This window comes from Colossoma macropomum, unplaced genomic scaffold, assembly GCF_904425465.1.
Source record: "Colossoma macropomum unplaced genomic scaffold, Colossoma_macropomum, whole genome shotgun sequence".
In the NCBI taxonomy this organism is placed as follows: Eukaryota; Metazoa; Chordata; class Actinopteri; order Characiformes; family Serrasalmidae; genus Colossoma; species Colossoma macropomum.
Genome location: NW_023494786.1, coordinates 19,403,889 through 19,426,516, shown reverse-complemented (window position 1 = coordinate 19,426,516; position 22,628 = coordinate 19,403,889). Strand labels below are relative to the sequence as shown.

General features: G+C 40.3%; 1 protein-coding gene across 1 annotated transcript in view; it reads left to right on the top strand.

Annotated features, from left to right (window-relative positions):
* Nucleotides 1–22,628, top strand: part of tenm4 (teneurin transmembrane protein 4) — a 239,930-nt gene that overhangs the window by 182,390 nt on the left and 34,912 nt on the right. Inside the window, exons 19-24 of the mRNA XM_036563237.1 lie at nt 964–1,225; nt 4,976–5,243; nt 5,909–6,052; nt 8,089–8,338; nt 15,466–15,698; nt 18,515–18,669. Coding sequence (XP_036419130.1) covers nt 964–1,225; nt 4,976–5,243; nt 5,909–6,052; nt 8,089–8,338; nt 15,466–15,698; nt 18,515–18,669 — 1,312 coding nt within the window. The remainder of the gene's footprint in view (nt 1–963; nt 1,226–4,975; nt 5,244–5,908; nt 6,053–8,088; nt 8,339–15,465; nt 15,699–18,514; nt 18,670–22,628) is intronic.

The window sequence follows — 22,628 nt, the reverse complement described above, 5'->3', positions numbered from 1 at the left end:
TTCAAGATCATCCAGGATTAAAGCCCCAATCTAGAATCAGGTTTATGCATCTTTATGCTAATTTGTCACAGGAGGCGAAATGCAAAACTGATTCAGAAACAGAACACAGATGCTTAATGGCTTCACAGCACAACACAGTCACCATTATATGTCTGATTCTGGCACTAGAAGTAAGGTGCCCATTTTATGTCCCGTTGAGAATAACGGCTTTCAGCACCACCCATTCAAACGATTTCATTAATTTAGGCTCAAAAGCTCAATCTATCAAACAGAGCCAGAAGTCTATTGTATTTGTAGCATATTGTGCAGCCAGCAGATAAAAACCTCCCTCCCTAATAAGCTGAAGCGGGGTTCTCTTCAGTCAGAGTCTGTCATTTAGGATTTCATAATTAATTACAGCCACAATTAAATCCTGTTAGGGTGTATAAGGAAGGGTTAGAGCATATATGATGCTTAGTCATAAAATGTATAGCACTGCTGATTAAAAAATTAGTCAGTGCATTGTAATGCAACTGCGTGTTGAATCATTCCATTAGCAGAGATGTAACATGTGGTGTGAACTCTTTAATTAATGAGGTGCAAGCTGAATATCAAATATTTTTAATTATACTGTATATGGCTTAAAGTATAGAAAATGGGTGCTTGTTGGGCTGAGGAGGGATAAAGAATGACAAAGTGTGGGTTGCAGTATGAAAAGAACTGATAAAAAGACAGCAGTATGTTTTGACAAATTAAAGCAGAAGTCATTTCAGAGGCCTAATGTCTTTTTGCTTGTCTAACAAAAAGAGAATGACGCATGATTTTACTCAAGTCTATAATGCTGCACAACAACATTGCAGATATTGAGATTATCCTAAATTGGGTAATTTTAATAGTTAGTGGTGGTACTGAATGTTGCTCGGTTGTTTGATAATTAACATTTCACCAAAGCAGCTTCTCTGAACATTTCATTTTCTGTTACAGCTTTGACCTGGTCTCTAATGGGGGTGTGGCCATCGCTCTGCGCTTTGAGCGTGCTCCGTTCATCACGCAGGAGCACACGCTGTGGCTGCCATGGTCACGCTTCTTTGTTATGGACACCATCGTCATGCGGCATGAGGTCAACGATATCCCCAGCTGTGACCTCAGCAGCTTCACCCGGCCCAGTCCAGTCGTTCTGCCTGCTCCCCTGACCGCCTTTGCCGGGAACTGCCCTGAGAGGGGTGGCATCATCCCTGAGATTCAGGTAAGGGACATCCTGGGTGAAGTTGCCTGTGAACACAAAGCGAAGAGCAGATTTATGCACCAGGTGGCTTGTTGATTGTAGGTTTATGAGCGAAACTGCCCTGTAACCTCAGCCATGCCCCCAAGTTTAACAGAGGGCTGTGAGTGGACTGTGATTACATTTCAGAGTTGCAGGACATGTGATGGAGATGCAGTAGACACTATAGGATCATATGAGGAAATGATATATGTAGTGATATACGTAGCATTTGGTTTGCTATGCTAAAAGCACCGCTCACTGGAATGAAATGTAGCTGTGTGGATTGTTTATCAGCGTTTACTTCTGACACTAATTTAGCATTTAATTCTGAAAAGGAGATTCCGCGTTAAAGAGGTCAAGCGACGTCGGAGCAGTGTAATGAAGGTTTTGCTTGTCACGTTGCCATGATTTTTGCACATCATTAATGAAAAGCAATGTTATTTATGTATTATTTGCTTTTTTTGTTCACTGTTAAATTTAAGTTTTTTTTCACTGTTTCCAAAATGTGGGGACCTTGATCAAATTACATGTGAAGAGTTCCTTTCTAAAATGCTGTATATCGGTTTGTAACAATAATGGATATAGCATATTTTTAAAAAGAATAACAGCTAATGGAAAACATATTCTTTTTTCTATTAAACGTGGTACAGTGGTACAGAGTCGGTTACAAATTTTACATATCCACACTGTTAAATGCACAGGGTATTTACAACAATATAGATCCTAAGTGTTATGACTGTAACAGACACAAATGCACAAATAATCTATTAAAATAGATAAACAGATGCTTTTTTTTCTGTTATGAATCTTGTTAGCTGCTTCATTCTAGAACCGACAGAGCTTCTCTTTGTCTGCCATTATGCTCTGCCTTTGCTATATATTACCCCCTATAAAAAATGCATTCTGTACTAGCCCACCTGCTGACATGCTCATATTCATTATAGCTCTGTGTACACATCTGAAAGTGTATTTCTATTTGAGTGCTTTGTGATTAGGTGAGCAGTTGCTGTTAACTTCTAAATGACCTACTACAGCTCTTAACAGATGAAAAAAAGGGCTTCTGAATTGCTTTCTGTAAATGGGCCGCATCCCTTCATCGGGTCGTGCCTGTGATTCATACCGCAGAGGCTTGTGTCAGTGATGGACAGCCCTGTGCTCTCACACACACAACGACCGGACTGGAAAAAGCGAACACCAAGTTCGAATGGAGGAGTGACTCTTGCTAGTGACAACACTGTCATTTTATCAGCCCTGCGTAATTGGTTGGAGATACACAGTCCAATTTAGTGTGCCAGCTTTTTGCAGAGTGATGATAATTACGTTAAACAGGAAAACGGACGCTTGTCGAATTTCCATGTCCGGAAGAGTTTGTAGTCGCTGGTGAAAAAGCCTGTAGCGTCTTTCTTTTCTCCAAGTTAGTTATTTTTTGGAGGAGGGTGGCGAGGGCTGTGGTGCAAGTACTTCTAGCATTTGTGTAGATGGGTTTGTGCATGAGATGATGTGTGCATGTTTGTGTTTATGTATGCAGATTCATCCGTATGCTTACCAATGCATTTGTGAATCTGTATGCCAATGGCTATTTGTTATTAATTTGTGTTTGGATGCCTGTCCCTGCGCTTCTGTAGCTCTACCTGCGCCTGTGTGTTCCTTTCTAATTACTTTGTCTCCCACTTTGCTTTACAAGATTAATCGCTCAGTGCTACACACAGTGCTGTCTGGCCTATTAATATCAAACCATATCTGTCCTGTCCCTGAACACGCTAGTCTGTGCCACAGACGCAGGTTTGTTTTGGGACAGTGTCAGGACATAGGCTCATACATACATTTGTATGCACAAATTGGGCGACCCCTGTTCAAATTAAAATAAGTTAACACATCCTCTATAGAGAACACACTTCTACACGTTTTAATACACAGTTACTGTTTATTTGCTGGATTTAACATATTGGAAAAAAACAAAGCAATGGATGTCTCATGTGCGAAAGAAATAGCACTGTACCTCAGCAAATAAACAGTAGAAAAACAGCAGCAGCACATATTTTACATGTAATTTCATAGAAGCCTCAGCACCTAAATATAATCTCATATTTTTCAGCTTTTAGTGCATCTACCCATTGCCTTACAGCTACCATCCCTTTTGGAGATTTTCTTTCAGTTTTTCAAGGAATCTGCAGGGATATTTTTCAGTAGCTCCAAAGTTCAGTCTTAGAAGTTGGTTTCATTTAGTGCTTCTCCCAATCCACACTCCTTCTCACAGCTATCTTTGTATGATTTGCAAGTTTCTTCTTTTTTTGTCTAATTTATTTTCTCACTAACAGCTTCTTGACAGCTACACATAGCGTTGTGTTTCTTCTCACAGCTGAAGATTGAAGAGAAGCACTTTTTGTGAAGCAAAAGTTCAGTTTGATTTTCTCTTCTCTCTCAAAGATGAAAGCTTAAGCACTGTTTATCTGACAGTGACAGTTTTTGTAGTCTATCAGGTCTTACATTGTTGTTAGAAGTCCTATTTTCTCTATATCTTTTCATAATTTTTTGACCTCCAGTTTTGGAAACTCGATTATTTTCCCTTTCTTACGTAGGTGCAGTAAATGACTAACTTGTACATAATGGACATTTTGACTGGAAATATATAAGTGAAATACCTGTATTTAAGAAGCCTAAACCTAACCCTAATCTTATCCACAGCAACTAAAAAGAAACATTTCTTTTTATTTTGATCTCTTACCAACTTTATATTTACTCATTTACAATTAGTCTTTTCTGCTGTTGATTTATGAGGATTTACAGACAAGCATAAATCCTCCAGCATCCTTCATCATCTTTGTTATACTGTTTATCTGTGCATTTGTAAAGCAGCCAGTGGCTAATTGCTCTGCTCTCATCTGGGAAGGGAAAGGGATATATGTGTTGACTTAATGAGAGCACCACAGTGTGTGTCTAAGGGACGATAGGGAGAGAAAACCTCTGAACCAATCACCTTTCTGCAGTAGGCTCAGCATTACACTTCCATTAGCTGTGTTTCTTATGCAGATGTGCCACTGTAATTTCATTTCATAGTGAAGTACTTTTGTTATGGCGACGCAGCAAATAAAATGATTTAATTGATGTTGTGTTATGGGATCTTGACACATTTTCATATCTGCATTCCAAACATGCACATCTGCGCTCATTAGTACAGTGATTTAAATAACATGTGCAGTGCCAGATGAACTACAGAACATCACATACTTGAAGGTTGTTCTTTTCCAATACTTTTTGTTATAGTTTTAGGACCACTGTTATTGAAAACAGAATTTTGTGTATGTAAACATTAATTCCTTCATCCAACCTGTTAATATATGGAAATGAATAGTCTATTTTGAATTTACTGTATTTGTAATGTCACAGACACCCTTTTAAATATATCTGTTTTTTCAGCCTACTGCAGTTAAGCCCACCCATTTACAGTGAAGTTATAAGTAATGTTTCAGCTTGGACTGCTTTTCAAAAGAGGCACATCACAGAGCAGCCAGTCAAAATAGAGATCATTTACATATGTCAGTCTTAGAGGACAATAGGAAAAACAGCCTGCTTAATTCTAAGGGATATAGTAAGGTTAAAAAATCAGGAAAGTAATTAGAGCGGTACATAAAACTGCACACACGTGGACCTCACTTTACAATACAAGAAAAATGTGTAATATGGACCCCTACTATTTTGAGTAATTGAAGCTGTCTCCTCTCTTTACCACAGGCTCTACAGGAGGAAGTGCGTATCCCAGGCACAGAGCTCCGCCTAGGCTATCTGAGCAGCCGCACGGCCGGCTACAAATCCCTGTTGAGGGTCACTTTGACGCACGCAGTCATCCCATTTAACCTGATGAAGGTGCACTTGATGGTGGCGGTAGAGGGCCGTCTTTTCAGGAAGTGGTTCTCAGCTGCTCCCAACCTCTCATATGATTTCGTCTGGGACAAGACTGACGTCTACAGTCAGAAGGTGTACGGCCTGTCGGAGGCTTTCGGTGAGTGGACACATTATGTGGTTAGAAGACATGAAATCAGTTTGTGCTTTAGCCACTATTCAGAATAATCAGTATTTTGATTTATAGTAGTTTGCAAAGGTTTGAATAACCCTGGTAAAATTACATGTTTTTTTGATTTTCTTAGTGAAAAGAGGTTCACACACCCTCTACAGAGAACAAGCTTAAATATTTTGGTACATAATTAAGATTTTTTGCTGAATTTAACATTTTGGAAAAATTGCCCTAAATGTTATTTATCGACAAATATTATGGGGTCTAAAGATAGCTTCTTTAGTTTTGCAGTGGAGCTATGAGGCTAACATAACTAACAAATAATGAAAAACTATTCCCTCGAATGCTCAGTTAACTATATGACATATTCTAGTTTTTAGGGATTCAGCTATACTTTTGTCCATTTTTGGAGATTGCAGTGTGCCACAGCTCCAGTGTAATACTAAAGAACCACTCTTCCGACACTGAAAATGTCTTGCTTAACTCGCTGCGTTTGCTGTAAGGGAAATTGTGTAAATTTGAAATTTTGAACAAATTATCACTTTGTAAATGTATATTTTGTTATTATTAAAACCAATGACAAACCTTCTGCTTTGATTTGGTGGTAGTGCATAAAGGCTGAAAGCTCATTGTTATTTTCTCTGTTTGTCCAGTGTCTGTGGGCTTTGAGTACGAGTCATGTCCTGACCTGATCTTGTGGGAGAAGAGGACAGCCATTCTGCAGGGTTACGAGACCGCTGCATCCAATCTGGGGGGCTGGAGCATAGACCAACACCATGCACTCAACATACAAAGCGGTGAGCTCAGCCTACACCAGTTTAGCCCCAGCCTTTCATGTTGAAGTTATAAGGGGTGTTTCAGTGGACTGTTTATAAATGAGGCACAATACAAGCATCCAACAAAACGGAGGCCATAAACATATATCCTTGATGTACTGATAATCTGACTGATCATTTCTGAGATCTACACAGGCTCACCACACTTTGCCATGTAACGACTATTAAAGTTCTCTAGCGCTATACAATTATTACAGTTCTCTAGCGGGTGCAGACAGTCATTTCAGCACTGTAGACTTCGCTCTACCGTGACATTCTGACTCTTGGAGGATGTGTCATGTCCACCGTGTTCTCTTTTCTTTCTTTCTTTCTTTCTGCTGTGGGAGGTCAATTTTGGTCCTGCCGCTTGAGTTGGTTGTGAAGGAAGCGAACTGAAGGCACACAAAGGCTTCTCTCTCGCCACTTTGTGTCAGGAGCACGATCTCCTGCCAGTGCCCATACACAGTCATAACGGGAAATGAGGCGTACTTACAGCAGGAGTGTGTGGAGCGCAGGTGGCACTTCGATCTGTCACTGTAAGCAGTCCAGTCGTCAGGAGGACAGGCTGCTTGGACAGAGGACTTCCGCTGAAGTTGATTCTGTTTGTCTGCCTGTCTAGTGTCTCGCTCGTTCATCGTCTCTTTCATCGTCTCTTTCATCCCTCTCTCCCTGTAGGCCCATATCCCATTTGCGCTTTAGCTTTTTTCAAATCTATCTCATTTAATTGCCTTTCCCTCCCCCTTCAGTGCTCTGAGAGAGTTGCCTAGCTGATGGGGCTCTTATTCAGGATTTCACACAAACACAACCACAGTCAGCAGGTGTTCTGTGAGCAACAATGCAGGAGTAGCCAGACATTGAGTTTTACATTTTGCTCCACTTACAGCCACTTGAGTGAAAGTTCTACAAGAGCATCTGTGCTCTGCATTGTACAAAATGCAAATGGTCCAAGATTGATTTCCAGTATTTGTTAGATGTGGATCCATTGAGTTTGGCAGGGTAGAGATGAGAGAAATGAGCCAGCAATCAGATCGTTGCCGGTTCAAATCCCAGCACTGACCGAATACTCTTGGGTGTGCCCTTATGCCAAAGCATCTAACCCACTACCCCTCCATGTGGCACTGTTCTTCTGGTGATGCTATGCTGGTGTCAGACTGGGTATGGCTAGGTAACAAAATTATCAAGTGCAAAATGGGTCAAGTTTAACTTTCTGAACAATCTGAAGTGTGCTTTTGCTTTTCTTCATTTTAATAAGTACAGATACGCAATAAATATGGAACAATAGAGAATAATAAGAGAGAGAAAAAACAGATCTAACAGCCCTTATTAGCAATGACTATTTGTAGATATATTATTTATCAATTCTAACTTGAAACCTAGTTAGCAGCCAACAACATTGTCAAAAGTGCAGACAGTGCGTACAGTTAAAGTGCTTATTACCACAAGAAATACAATGTAGGTGGAATAACAAAATATTTTTTGTTTTGTGGTATAGGCAGTCATAGAATGGATGTGGACAGTGAACACAGTAGACATTAGTTTAGGTAATCGCTGCACAGGCAGATCAGCTTTGGGAATGAAAAGGCTCAGGCCAATAAAAGTGAGCTTGCCTAGATGTGGTTCAGTTCACTTCTCCTCAGTTCTTTTTGGTAATAATATGAAATCCCTTTTCATAGAGCAGCAGGCATGCTGTTGCCCCATGACAGGGGGAAGGCATTTTAAATAAAGCTGAACTGAATTGAATCAGCATTAAAACCCCAAGATTCGCTCACTCTCAACCTATTTTGCTTCACTACAGAAAAAGCTGGAATAAAAACAGAGAATTAGTAGGATTGCTTAAATATACTCACAGCTTGTTTAATTCACAACTGAAATACGCTGTGAGTATTTTTAGCAACATGAAGGAAAAGGAAAATAATAATAAATCTCACATTGCAGATTGTTTTATTCTGTTGTAAGAACACTGTACATGCAGAGGTTTACACCATTAGTAACATAGCACATCTTGTCTTTTTTCATAGGCATCCTTCACAAGGGCAATGGCGAGAACGTCTTCATTTCCCAGCAGCCCCCAGTCATCGGGAGTATCATGGGCAATGGGCGGCGGCGCAGTATCTCCTGTCCAAGCTGTAATGGCCTGGCTGATGGAAATAAGCTTTTAGCTCCAGTAGCTTTGGCCTGTGGCTCTGATGGAAGCTTATTTGTGGGTGACTTCAACTATATCCGTCGAATCTTCACCACTGGGAATGTCACCAGCGTTCTGGAGCTCAGGTAAGCCGTGCCTGCTTATATACACACACCCTCCCAACACACACACAGACACATGATTTTGCCACTGAGTATTGCGAGGTAAGCTCCTCACAGATCAAGTGGGTATCAACAGTGCCTATAAACTGGAGGGTTTTACTCTCCTTATAATAAATGTCATGAATCTCTGCACTCAGGGCCAGATGTACAGTACTGTGCAAAAGTCTTAGGCAACTAAGCATATTGTTTAGAACCATTTATCTGAGCAGTGATTGTTTTTTTTGTACCTGTAATAACATCATGTATTATTAAATTAGGTGCAAATAAACAGAAATACTGTAAAAAGTAAAAAGAATGTCTCATTTTGAAAAAAGTGGTTGATATCTTGTGAGTTGGGTAGAAGAAAGTATGGTTCCATTTATCTTATCGATGGCTCCAGTGATAACATAAATTTATTATATTCCTCGTCAAATCACCAACATGCTTGATTTAACATAATGAAGCATTGATTAGCCAAAACAGGTGTGGACGATAATGACAATACTGAGCTTCCTCAAGGACAGGTTTGGAAAGGGTGCATATAGCGCATATATGTAAAATCACAATCAATTCTGTTGTATTCATATTATTTGTCATATTATTTTAAATGTTAGGTCTGATTTTGAAAGGCTTAGTAAAATGAACTATAGTAAACCGAGCTGAATATGCATTCAGCTGCACATTATATCTCCACCCACTTTCTTCCAGTCCTCCCACATTTGGCGCTGCCCTCCTTCAGCATACGGTTGAGGAAGAGAATTGCGTTTTGCATTTGACCACATATACGGCCCATAAACTGCGCATTGAGCCTCGTGTGCCAGTTTCATACATCTGAATTGTGCCTGAAACTGATGGAAAAGGCTTACTACATCAGGCTCTTAGAGTATTTTCTGCAGTTCAATACAGTGAAGATAAATATGAAACTTCTGTGAAGATCTAGACGTTTTTTTTAGTATGAATGCTGATTTGCCAAAGCAGTAAAATCCATCAGGCTAATCTAGTCCATTTCAAAGAACACATGGAGGATAAAATAGTGCTAGCAATAATGCTGATGTTTCCTGTTTACATGTGTTCTTACACCTACATCTTTCTCTCTCCACCTGTCCTTTCTATTAGATATTAAATATATGTAATATGCTAGCACGTTTGACTGCTTTTGAAATGGGAAATGCGGCATATATTTGTTCGCTGTTGTCATTCTGTGTTTTTTTCTGATCATTACTTACCAAATGCTAACTCGCTAATTAATACTAACCCCTGCTAACCCCTTTTGTTCTCTTCCTTCTTTTTTCTGCTGTCCCTATCAAACGGTACAGAAATAAAGATTTCAGACACAGGTAAGAGATGGCTGAAAGGATTGTTTCTTTTTTCAAACATCATCCGCATCATCACAGTGCCATATGTCTTGATGCTACAAGGCTTTATGGCATCACACTAAAATGTGGCAGGGATCTGTGGAGTTAGACTGTGTGTTGTGCGATCATCCTGACAAAGCCTAGCACTCTGCGCATCAAAAAGCATGCCTTTCCTGCAGTGATGAAAAGGGCAGTGTTACCATGGTGCATTTCAAACGCTGATGAAGATGGACAGAAGGTAGTTTGATGCGTGTTGCCGCCCTCCTTCTCGGGTTATGGTCACACTCTAAGGCAAACATTTGCGGAATAAGCGGCGCTGGTGTATAGAAGAGAGCGCGAGTGCCAGGCCCATTATTTGAAATGTCAGACAGGTAGACGGAACAGCAGTCATGGTCTTAACATAAGCTCCGTTTCAGCGCTTTAAATATTTCTGACCCTCAGGGGACGCGGCTCCCCTAAAGACCGTAATCACCTTCTCCTCCCCTGGAGTTGGGGGGAAAAAGCTGACTGCCTCACGTACAGCGCAGCTTGACATTTCAGTCAGAGACAAATTACACACTCATGTGCTTTTAGCAGCTTCTGAACATTTAGTTCATTAACAGCATTTGATGTCATGAGTTGCAGTTTGTCATCAGAAATGCTCAGAACGGCAAATCAAAAGCCTAAGCTTAACCCTATCAACATCTTGCCAGCGATGCATTCAGAGACTCTGCTTATGGCTTTTACATGGGCCTGGTAAAATGTACTCTACCATTCAAAAGTATGGAATCACTGCTTTCATTAATATACAACCAGTTTTATTACTGGAATATGTGTAAATGATTCTATTATGATGCTACTGCTCCACAACTATAGGTTTTTAATTTGTAGGAAAAAAATAAGAAATTTTAGATATATCCATGATGAACAATGAACAAAGCTGTAGATGATTCCATAATGACTAAGAAAGCTGTAGATAATTAAAGAATACTATTCATCATTTAATAACTTATGCCCACAAACCTTGAAATTTCTCTAAATGCCTTCTGGTGATTGGCTTAAAGTATAGTATATAATGTCATAAAGTATCACAATTTACTAAGTTTTGTATAAATTGAATAAAACAGCAGTTATTAATATGACTGTTGAGTGAAAGTGCATTCAGCTTCAACATGTGGAACTGGAGCTTTCTGTGTGTTACAGTGTTTTCTATCACTGTGTAAAATAAACGTGAGCACATTCAGAATAGAACTGCTGAGTGCTTGTGTTTCATCAGAGTAATGATAAAAGTTAACTAAAGTGGGAAGTATATTCATTTTCATGTGTTTGCTTAGAAAGGTAGTCTGGACAAAATGACAATTGTTTCTTTGTTAGTTAACAAAATGTTTGTTTACATATCAAAATAAATCCCACATCATGTTATTAATTGAGAAGATAGATTCAAAGGATGAAATAGATGCTCTTTGCATGGATTAAAGGGTTAAAAATTAAAAACATTGCAGGGGTGTGGGTTCTGGAATGTTACTTCTAGTGGTGGAGTGCATGTCATGGTGTTCTGCTATCTGGCTTGGCAGTCAGCAGAGTGGCACTGGGCTTTGACTGACGGGACACGACTGGGCAGGGTAGGCTGGGAAATACCAGCTGCTTGCAGTCTTCACACAAAGCCTGTCTACCATGAAGAGATATTCAATGGTCTCTGCATTGGTGGGTCACAGTAAACGTTTCAGTTATAAACGGGACACAGAGAAGTGTGACACATTTCATCTTGTCTTAATGTGGTCATCGCAGCAGTACTGCAGTATAAGGCTAAACATTGCTGTAGATGTGTGCACACAGTGGCATATGTTAACCCTGGTCTAAAGTAAGGCAGGCAGAAGCTTTTAGAAAGAATGGTCAGTGGGCACAGTCCCACTGCTGTTGTATGAGATATACATATACATATATGTAAGCTGTATGTGAATTGGGGCCTGGCTGATGTATTGTTCAGCCATTAAAATCGGCTCCATAGCATCAGCCAATGAAGCAATCTCTGTAAATTTTGTACAAGAAAAGCCACAGCAGGGTTAGTTGGCACAGTTTTCACTGTGTACCATATATCCCTGGCATACCAGGCAATATTTCATGGAATTAGTGAAGTCATGGTTTAATTCATGTTGTGTACTTGTGCTAACCAGCCCCAACACAGGATTGGCTGGTACATGTTACGAGGTTGTTTGGCACAGATTTTAAAAGTTGTTGTTTTTTTAATTGTAAAGAATGAGGGACCAAACAGTAATAATTAAAACTTTTAATTTAAACCAAACCAGTTGTAAACGTTAAATGGCCAACAAATAACAGGTTTGAATAAAATGTTAGGAATGTTACATTCATGTTCATTTAAATGTTGAATGAAATAAGAAAGAACAGCTTGTTCCAAATTGAATGTAAATTTAATATAAAACCTGTTGTCCCTAAATGTTTGTTTAGAGTAAAACATTGTGAAAGCTTGTGTTATTTTTCTGTTGTAAGGTTTAGAAGAGGCTTGTACTGTGTTTTTAAGTTAAGACTCTTTTAGTTTCTGTATTTTAAGTAGAGAACTACTATAGAGAGTTCATATTTGACGCTTAACAGTCTTATCAGTCAGTGTAGTGCATTGTTCAAGTGAAGCTGTTAGTCTTTCTGAAACTACATTGGCCGATATTAGCTGTATTGGTATTGTGACAAAAATTGTTTGTATTGGTTGGACTGTAGTGTGAAAGTGTACGTGAATTGGAGTGTGTGTATGAGATCCCATTGCCATGTGCACTGACCCCCACTAAAGCAGCCCCCCAACCCCTGTCCCCCCGTCCAAGCCGCACCCTCCCTCGTCACAATGACCCACTGCGAAATCCAATTATCTCCCCCGAACCGTCTATAGTGAAAGAATATAGACACAGTCCATGAAGGTCAGGATGTACTCCTCACACCAGAGAGTATGATGGGAAACCAGCACGGCACCACGCACAGCGCTTTACTGATGATGTACCGCTGGAGCGTGCAGGGAGACAACAGAAAGAAAGTAGCTCGTGTCCTGCCACGCCACGCTTCCCCCATAGTCCCAAGCCAGGGAACAAAAACGTTTGGAGACAAATCCCGCTTTGCCTTCGCTTCGCACGCCGGTCATCAGTCAACGGGTCAGTGGCCTGCCGAGGCGACGTTCTGCCCCCAGGATGGCCGCCGCAGCCTGTTTCCAAGCATTCAGCAGAAGGTCAGTTGTCATCCTGCATAACGGATCGGAGCTGGCAGCAGCAAAAACGGGTTCTCCAGTTTTCCCCTGAACTTCCATGAGGGCCTGTGCTTTGGCACGGCTGTTCTCGCCCTTTCAGGGCCTTTCAGGGTGAGGTGTGAGGCATGTTAGAAACGGGTTTGGAGATGGCCCGGGCGTTAATGATGATGGACTGTGGCAGGAGAAGCCCTGAACTGAAGCCCTGTGACTTGAAGCCGTCTTTAGGGTGCTGCCCTCTGCTTTATCAGGACAGAGTAGGCTTCATGCTTATTCGCAACCTTTTTTTGGCCTCTATCTCTAAGCATCTCTCTCACCCTGACCCTGACCCTGACCCTGACTGCTAGCTGTGTAAAAATGTGAGCTGAGTGAGTTAGTGGCTTTGTGTGAGGTCCCACTGTGTTTGGATAATCCTCTATATTTGATCTACAAGTCAGTTGACGCGCATAGGTTTATGTTCTGTGTTATGTAATACAAGGTGATAATTAATAAACATTTACACTACTGTTTCAAAAATGTGGAAATCAATGTTTTCAATAATATAAAAAACTAATTTGGTGTCAGTAAAGTGCATAAAATGATTAGAATCAGATACAGATGAATGCACCCATCAAAAATGATCATCAAATCTAAAAGCAGATAACGTGACAAAAAAAAAAAATGTTATCACAGTATAATTATACTTATAATTATATTAATATATATTATGTATGTATATATTACAAAAAATGTAAATGTTTTCGATGTTTTCAGCAAAGTAAGATTGTATGCACAACAATAACTTTGCAAATTCTGATCATAATAGATTTGGGATCCATTGAAAGTTCCTGCAGAATCTCTTTGCTTTTTGAAATAAACGAGAAATAATTTATAGAAAATTACTTTTGTTATCACTAGTGAGAACTGCAGCTTCTAAGGGTAAAGGGTCTTTACAGTGCTGCCTTCTGCTTCACTGGACACTGGAAAAGAGCAATTTTTTACTCTTCATGCTGATTCGTGACCTTTTTTGCTTCTATCTCTCTCTCCAAGCATCTCTCTTACCCTGACCTTTCTCACTCTGCTCACATAAAGATAAGCGCCAATGAGAAGACCCACCACAGGAGGATGGAGAGGATTTTTCACACATACACGCATTTCCTAAAGTGTGCTTTCTCTTTCACTACTGGAAGAGATTAAGATTCAGACATCATCATGTACCTCATTTCTCAGTTATTATTGCTTGTGCTTGGACAGAGCTAATGCAGGTTTTAAGATAAACAAAACCACAAACTCTCCTGCCTCTGCCCTTGTTGGAGAACTAAAAAAAGTGGTTTTTTTTTGTTGTTTTAAGTTGAACCAACTTTCTTAAAAAACAATTAAAGAAAAAAGGGACGGAATCAGTCTGAGCTTAGGAGTAGGCGTGTGGGCCAACAGTAACAAGTAACAAAGTCCGTGTCTATTGAAGTGCCCGGCAGCACGTCGCAATTATCCAACTTGTGATTTCCAGAAACTTTAAATTGCAGTGCAGGTGCCTCGCCTGCTTTATTTGATTAGCTTGCAGAGGGGAAGAACAGCAAGCAGGCTCTAGATTGGAGCTTGTGTTGCAGCAGGTAGCTGGCTCTCTCACTCCAGCTTTGATTGGAGCTATTTTGTCAGGCCTTGATGTTGCCGTGCCCCCCGTGTGGATGTGAGGGATGACTGTGTCAGCCTGACTCGGCTGTATAATGGGCTATTTGCTAAGCGGTATGCCGTTTCTTCTTGAGAATGCATAATGTTTTGAGATACCATCCTCAGACTACATATATCTCTATCTCCCCGGGGACATCGGCAGAACACCTACCTGAACCCACACTGACAGCACATTAGACGCCTGGGGTTTTGCCCACTGCAGGACCTGTGTGCGTCTGATAGTTTGGCAGAGGTGCACGTGTTGAATTCTGGATTACGCACATGTGTGCGGCAGCTGGGACAGTGGTTTTAGATGTTGGTGTCGACAAGTATGGTGTGTTTTGTGAGTGACAACATTGGTTTTATGCATACTGTGAACATGCACCCATCTGCCAGTTGTGAATGTGCCTGCAGCAGAGATCACTCTGTAAGATGACATTAGGCAGATTTTCATAACTGCTACAAATGTCATGGATTTTCTCAAACCCGCCTGTTTTGCATCACACAAATCCAAACATGTATACTAAGATTTAGACATTTCCTTATCAAATTTATAAACTAAGTAATATAATATTGAATATCTGCTGATACCAAGTCCGGATATTTATGTTTTCGTGTCTAATACAGCCGTGTTAGGCAATTTTTTTGAACGGGAGAATCATAAAGAGAGGTCCAAAAACACAGTCCAGGGTTAAATACGGAAAGGCAAAACAACAATGACAGAGCAAAAGGGCAAAGGCAAAAATACAGGTCAGGAAAAGGCAAAGGCAAAAATGCAGGTCAGGAACAGGCAAAAACAGGTCATACACAAATAATAAGCAATACAAAGAATGCTCGGTGTGCAACTGGAGATGTTTCACCTTTACTAAGATTATTTTTCTGTTTTGTAGTAACAGTCCTGCCCACAAGTACTACCTGGCCACTAGTCCAGTGTCTGGCGCTCTGTACCTGTCAGACACCAGCAGCAGGAAAGTGTTCAAGGTGAAGTCCCTGAACACAGTGAAGGATGTGGCGAAGAACCTGGAGCTGGTAGCTGGGACAGGAGACCAGTGTCTGCCCTACGACGAGACCCGCTGTGGGGACGGAGGAAAGGCGGTGGAGGCCACTCTCACCAATCCTAGAGGTAAGACCTTGAACAGCTTAGATCTGAAATATATAAAGAGGTAAATGAGCAATGGTAATGTGGCTAATGACAAATTGAAAAATAGCCAGTTTGAAGATGCTCACTTTTTGTTAGCCACATTAGATGAACGCATTTAGAATAAATGATTACAATTTCTTTAGCAACAGAGTACTCTAGCTACTATGGGCTACAACTATGAGCAGTGGTCTAAAATTGCCTGGAGAGCTTGCAAAGAATTTTATGTTTGTAATGTAAGGTAATGTTGCTCACAGCACTTTTGTAGATGGCCTGTGTGGGTGCTATAACTTTTGCGGCTTTCTTTCTCTCAGCTGCGAGGCTTTTTCTAGATAGGAGAAGTTCTGAGACAGGTTTAACAGCAAAATTGCCTTTTCTTTTTGTGCTCATTCTGCATTTTAATGGTCTACAAGTTGTGGATAAGGAGGATAGCCTTTATGTATCATTCTCAGAATGAGATGGGAAGTGTATGGGAGACTAGGGGTCATCTTGATTCCCCCACAGTTTAGTTCCAGCCCTAATGTAATAGACCTGGTCCAGTTAATACAGTTCTTCAGGAGCAATGAATACTGAAGTAAGGTGAATCAGAATGGGGTTGTAGCCTGTTGAATACAAAGCTCGTGCCTAGAAAGGTTCAAACCATTACAGGAAGTCAGTGCATTTCATGTATTTTGAATCATCAGTGTTACCTCAATGCACTTTCTTACTGCCTCTAGTGTCTAAATTTTCATGTGGTCAGAGTAAAGATTCAGGTTCATGGAAGTGAAATACCTTAATAATGTGAAATTCTGTAAATTGGCTTTAAAAATGTTGTGAATTTCAATCTCAAATTCAGTTTTTATAAATCTCAGAAAGTCTTATATCCTGATAACTCTCAAAATGGTTCAGCTTTTAAGTGCTTTGTTATTAATCTCATATTTAGTTGTAACTGTCATATTAATATTATATTATTTCATATTCTATTGTAAAAATTCACTTCAAGCTAAAATTGAGTTAAAAGGTATCTTTTTTGTCTTCAACCTGTAATGAATATGAGTGCTATTGAAGCTGACATCTGTAATATGCCGCAAAACAATATTATTTTCATATCATGCAGTCTGTATTCAAAGACCACTTCTTCTGCTGCAGACTAAATAAAAATATTTAAACTTTTATGAATAATTTATAATAGTTATGTAGTAGTGTATGCATATTGTTTGAAATCTATTGCATATTATTTACGACCCAAAACTGTTTGACATGCTGTATGACACTGTGTTTACCTCAGATGCTCTCAGATTTGTGATTTCATAGTTGCACATCAGATTAGATGCAGCTCAGCCATCACGACTACACGAAATCATCTTTTCAGCTTTCAGCTTGAAATTGATAGTAAAAAGCTGCAGCATGAAGCCAAATTATACAGCTCTCATCCATCGTGGCCGGGAGGTTGGAGGTGGAGGCTAGCCCTCAGCTGAAAGGAAGATATTTAGTGCTTTGAGTCCTTCACTGGAGTTTGAGGAGTGCATTGGGACGGATTGGGGAGGAGGGGGGGTACTGCAGGCTTGGTGAAAGAGCCTGAGCTTTGCAGGCCAGATCAATGCTTGCCTCCATTTCCAGAAATACAGGCATAATGGTATTTTCTCTCCACAGCTTTCAGATGGATGGTGCTCGAGCAGTGTGTTGTTCAGTGCTCATAAAGGAAAAGAACATTCACAACAAAAGCCATTGATTACAGACTCAGCGTGTTGTAGCTGGGCCAAGCCTTTTTCTGACTGTTATATGACACATTACTCACCCGATCACATGCTTTCTTATAGCTCTGCAGCCATACCTCATTGCTCTCTCTCTCTCCCTCTCTCTCGCTTGCTCGCTCACTCTGCATGCTCTCTATTGTTCAAAGGACATAAATAATGAATTCACATGGATATTTTATTTGTCTTGGGGGTTGCTACTGAGCATGTCAACACTACGCGATATGCGTTCATTTCCTCCACCTATGTCAGTTACTAAAGCTCGCTGCTTAATATGTACAGTGAATCAATGTAACGTTTATTGGATTTGCAAGCTCAAGTTGAAGTTGTTGTTCTTTGTGTTGCTGCCTCTTCATTTAATTATCGATCGCACAGGATTGATTTAAAATTGCATCCAAACAGCATAATTAGCTTTTAATTGCAAAGCAGTTTTGCCCTTCTCTGAACTTTTTCCTTAGTGCTAATGCTGTAGTACTATAGTCTTTGTTTTTGTAGCTTCTGTGAAGTTACTTTTTTGGAGATAGAAGGGGTTTTGATCCGACAGTGACATTACCATTGCTTCACTGAACAATAAATCCAATGAGAAATTGTAGCACACTGCTCAGATTTGACAAAACCCTGAACTTAGCAGTGCATTATTAATTTCAAATTATATATTACATTTTGTATCATTTTCAGATAGATCAGGCGTTCTTCTCATGTAATTAAGCTAATGTTAATATGCTGGCCAGTCCATTATTGTTTCCAGTCTATCTAGTTTCAGTTAGCAACAAAAGCATAGTACAGCTTTGTGGCTTGAAGGTTAACATTTTGCAGTGATTGTGAATTCCAGCCTAAATTTTAAGATTTTTACCTGTTTTAAAAAGCTTGTCCAACAGTGTCTGCAAAAAAATGCATTTGTGGGCAGAGCATTTCTAGGTCAGTTGTATGTGGTCAAATGTGTGTATATTCAGTATTTTACAGCAGCTTCGAACGTGGCTCAGCCAGTCAGGTTTTAGAACTGAAACTGTCATTTTGTAAACAGTGTTTGAGGCTTGTTTTTTCCTTTCATTTTGTTTTTCACTGCAGGCATCACAGTGGACAAGTATGGCATGATCTTCTTTGTAGACGGCACCATGATCCGCCGCATCGATCAGAACGGAATTATCTCGACATTGCTGGGATTCAACGACTTGACCTCGGCACGACCCCTGAGCTGTGACTCGGTGATGGACATCTCGCAGGTGCGTTCTTCTGCTTCTCTCTGTCTCTCTCACCCATCATCTTGGCCTGTGAAAGGCCAAAGTAGCCTCAGTCTCTCTCTCCTGTCTGAGCACCAGCCATCATGTCAGAGCCTGAGGAATGATGTCCACTGTGGTGCAGCTGGCCTACAGCCGCAGGCCTGAGAGAGCTGGAATCTTACACAGACAGACACACAGACTCACAGAGACATACATTCATATACACGCCTTAAAAACCACACATATGCCCCATGACCACCCAGTGGACCGTCGCCCAGATCAAATGCTAACAGTCACCCCAGGCAAGGACACACCACTGACTAGAGGCACTGAGGCTTCCATTAAGGAGATGATGGACCACAGGGTCTGGCATAAGAGGAAAAAAACAGAAATCTTTCTTTAATGGTATCTCAGACCACCCAAAATTTCCATGAATTTATTCCACTTTTAAGAAGCCATCATGTCTGAGCTCCTGCTGCGCTGATGGCACTCGCTGTGATGTGTGGATTTAAGGAATATGCTTCTAGTCATACCTTCAGTTGATTAAGCATTAATGTCATTTTGTTCCTCATGTTATTCAGCGTTCTGTTGTTTGCTTCAACCTCTTCTGTTCATCTACACAAGTCTCTGGGTAGTCATTTTAATCTGCTGAATCTGACTGCAGCAATCTGTATAATGCCTACAGAACTGTTAGTATGACATAGTAGACAAGTGATCAGAATATATACTAATCTGATGAGTAAACAGTGTAGTTCGTTATCTGCAGCTCTCTTTTGAATGTTTGTTTTATACATTTTCAGGGCATAATGACATTGTATAGTCCTTTTTGACAAAAGCTGCCTGTTTCATTTAAAATGTAAAGAGCTAAGGCTACTTTTGGTTAACTAAGGTTAAGCTTAGGGGTAGGTTTAGGGCTCTAGTGTAGTGTTGCGTATATGCAGGTATGCAGCATATACCCACCTCAGATGAGACAGAGCTTATCCAGAGATACGTCTGTGTTTGGGTATTTTTTGTTTTACCGAAGAGAGTAGAGATACATTCATGCAGTCTGTATAACCTGTGCGCGCCTTTATGTTTTCTGCTGTCATTCTTTTTCCTTACGTCATTCTCTACTGTTACTAATAAAACAGTAACAACTTTCACTTTTTTAAAGAAATCTGCAGGGATATTTTTCCACACCTGCAAAGTTCAGTCATAAAAGTTGGTTGCATTTCCTGCTTCTTACCACCAAGTAATCCCAGTTACAAATTTAGACTCGTGAGTCCATAAAACCTTGAAGCAGTCTAACAGTAAAGGCTTCTTGACACGCATCCTTTCATAGTCATAGTGTTGAGTTTCTCACAGCGGAAGGAGCATGGACAGAAACACGTGGACAAGTGGAGCTTCATTTTCTCCATCTTGCAAAGATGATTTAAGTAGTGTTTTTCAGACAGGCTGTTAGTGTCATTTTGGAAACTTTTTAAACTTTTTTACTTTGACTTTTTTCCTGCCTTATTCAAGTAAATTATCTTATGTCTAACCTACTCAGAAACATCTCCTGAAAAATGAATCAGTTTTACTTAATGGCTGTTTTGAATGGATAGTAAAAATATGAAGCTTGGTCTCTGACTTACAGTACTGTATCATTATTACATAGAGGTACTGACATATGTCTAGTACATGTGGCACATATATATGAGCCCACATCCTGACAAGATATAAAAACAAAACTGTGTGTGTGTGTGTGTGTGCGTGCAGTTTTCCTCGGTGTAGCCTCAGCTGCCAGACTAAGAGAGGCTTTATTTTAGAGAAAGGATGCAGAGCACAGGGTAGACGACCTGCAGCTGCCTACCACTGTCCCACAGAGACCCCCGATAAACACACACACACACACACACACATACACACGTTGACAAATATACACAGATATGTGCACACACAGTGTCTTTCTCTCTCTCTCTCTCAACACACAGTTGCGCACACACACCAAACACACTAGCACTCACACAAACACATATACACACCCATACACTGGCAGTAAGGCTGCATACAGCCCCTGAAATGATGACAAATCACACTCATTCCTGCCAAAGACACTCAGACAGTAAAAAGCATCCATTAAAAATTCATGGGCAGCACACCGCTCTGCTACTTCAAACACCCCCCCTCCCCACCCCCCCACCCCCTCCACTTAAGCCTGCTGCCACACTTTTCCGGACTCTTCTAAAGCCTCTCCTTTCCTTTTCATCTTCCCCTCTTACCTGGTTTCATTAAAAAAAATATGTATTTTATTTTTTTATTTTTTTGCCTTCTGATTTCTGCAGGCTGGATGAAATCATTAATAGGCCATATTTTTGCATTTCTGTGGTTTGTCTGGATTAGCTGAGTTCCTCACATGTGATCTCTGCCCTCCACCTGCCGGTTTGTATTCCTCATTTCAGGCGTCCCCCGCAAGAACTAAGAGTTTCGAGCCTCAGCAAGATTGCTTATTTATGTTCTTTTCATCACTGCTGAAGTGCCTTCACCATGATTAAGTCTGTTTTTGAGCGAGAACCTTCTCCTCAACGACCCCCCTCCTCTCTGCTGCATGCCAAATGATGGAAAAAGCGTGCTTTAGTGGGAGAGAGAGGCTACTTAGGATGCATTTTCATTGAAGGGCTAAAGAGAGAACAAGCTTAGTCAGGGTGGGGGACACTGACAGCAGCATTTGCTCTGACACCCAGCAAGTCTTCAAAAAGTAAAGCGTGATTATTTTTTTTACCCTTATGTTCAATGTCAGATTGGTAGGATGAGGTTTTTATTGAAAAGATATGCCTATTTAAAGATGCAAGCAAGTGAGCTTACATACATAAATATAGATCTGTGGTTTTGGACAAGGTCAAAGTCGTGTTTTCTCCTTGCAGTGTGTGTATGTGTGCTTGGGGGTGTAGAAGTGCTATCCTGTGTTCACTGCACTTCTTTGATTTATGTGTGACAGAATGACTGATTTAATTTTTATGGACAGCACCTAATTTTTACAGCCAAACTGTCCAATGGCCGATTTTATTAGCTTTTTTTTCTCTCAAATACCCAAAGTTCACACTGTGTGGGCTAAAAGAATACATAAACACACATTAGTACCAGCTCATGACATATCTGAACATTTGACCCCACCAGAGGACAGTGTAGAAACCTAGAAAACATTTTTGAGTAGAGACATAGACTACTGCAGGTGGCTAACGGCCCACACACACCAAACCAGAAGCATGGTGCTGCACAGATAGGCTCAAGCCTAAGCCAGATTTTACACACCACTCACAAATTTCATGGAATAAAAAACATTCTTCATGAATTAGAGAAATTATCAGGTTGTGTATCAGCACAAGTTCGCTGTTGAGCAAGAAAGGGTACAAAGTGAAATAAGCTAACGACATAGCTGAGGTAACAAACGATTAGCATTAGTGTGTTTATCATAAAAATTCAGATTGACATTTTTCTGTGTGTAAATTCCAAGCCATGACATGTACTATGGATGTGTGGTCTGTGTTTATTATAATACAGGATGGTATTGTTTGAATATTTTTAATGTGCTTTACAAATTTGAATGTCAAATTGGACAAGGAAAAAAAACTTACTTTACTTTAAATGTAAAACAATGGAACCAGACTTTTTTCAGTCATTCTGGGCTTTTTTGGTCGATTTACCATGAAATTTACATAAAATGTAAAGAACAACAGGCATTTTCAAATTATATCAAAAAATGAAAAATGGCGAAAATGGAGTTTTGTTGGACACAGCAGCGATACATGTGTGTGTGGATGAAGTCTATATATGCATCTGTGTATGTGTGAGGGCGGGGAGTACCTTACATCAACATGCAAACCATATGCACATTTTTGCACTGAATTCTCCACACACGCATGCTGTCTACCACACACACACTTATTCTCATGAAATATTCAGCTGAGTCTGTTGACAAGAAATAGGTTTTAAGAAAGGTCCCC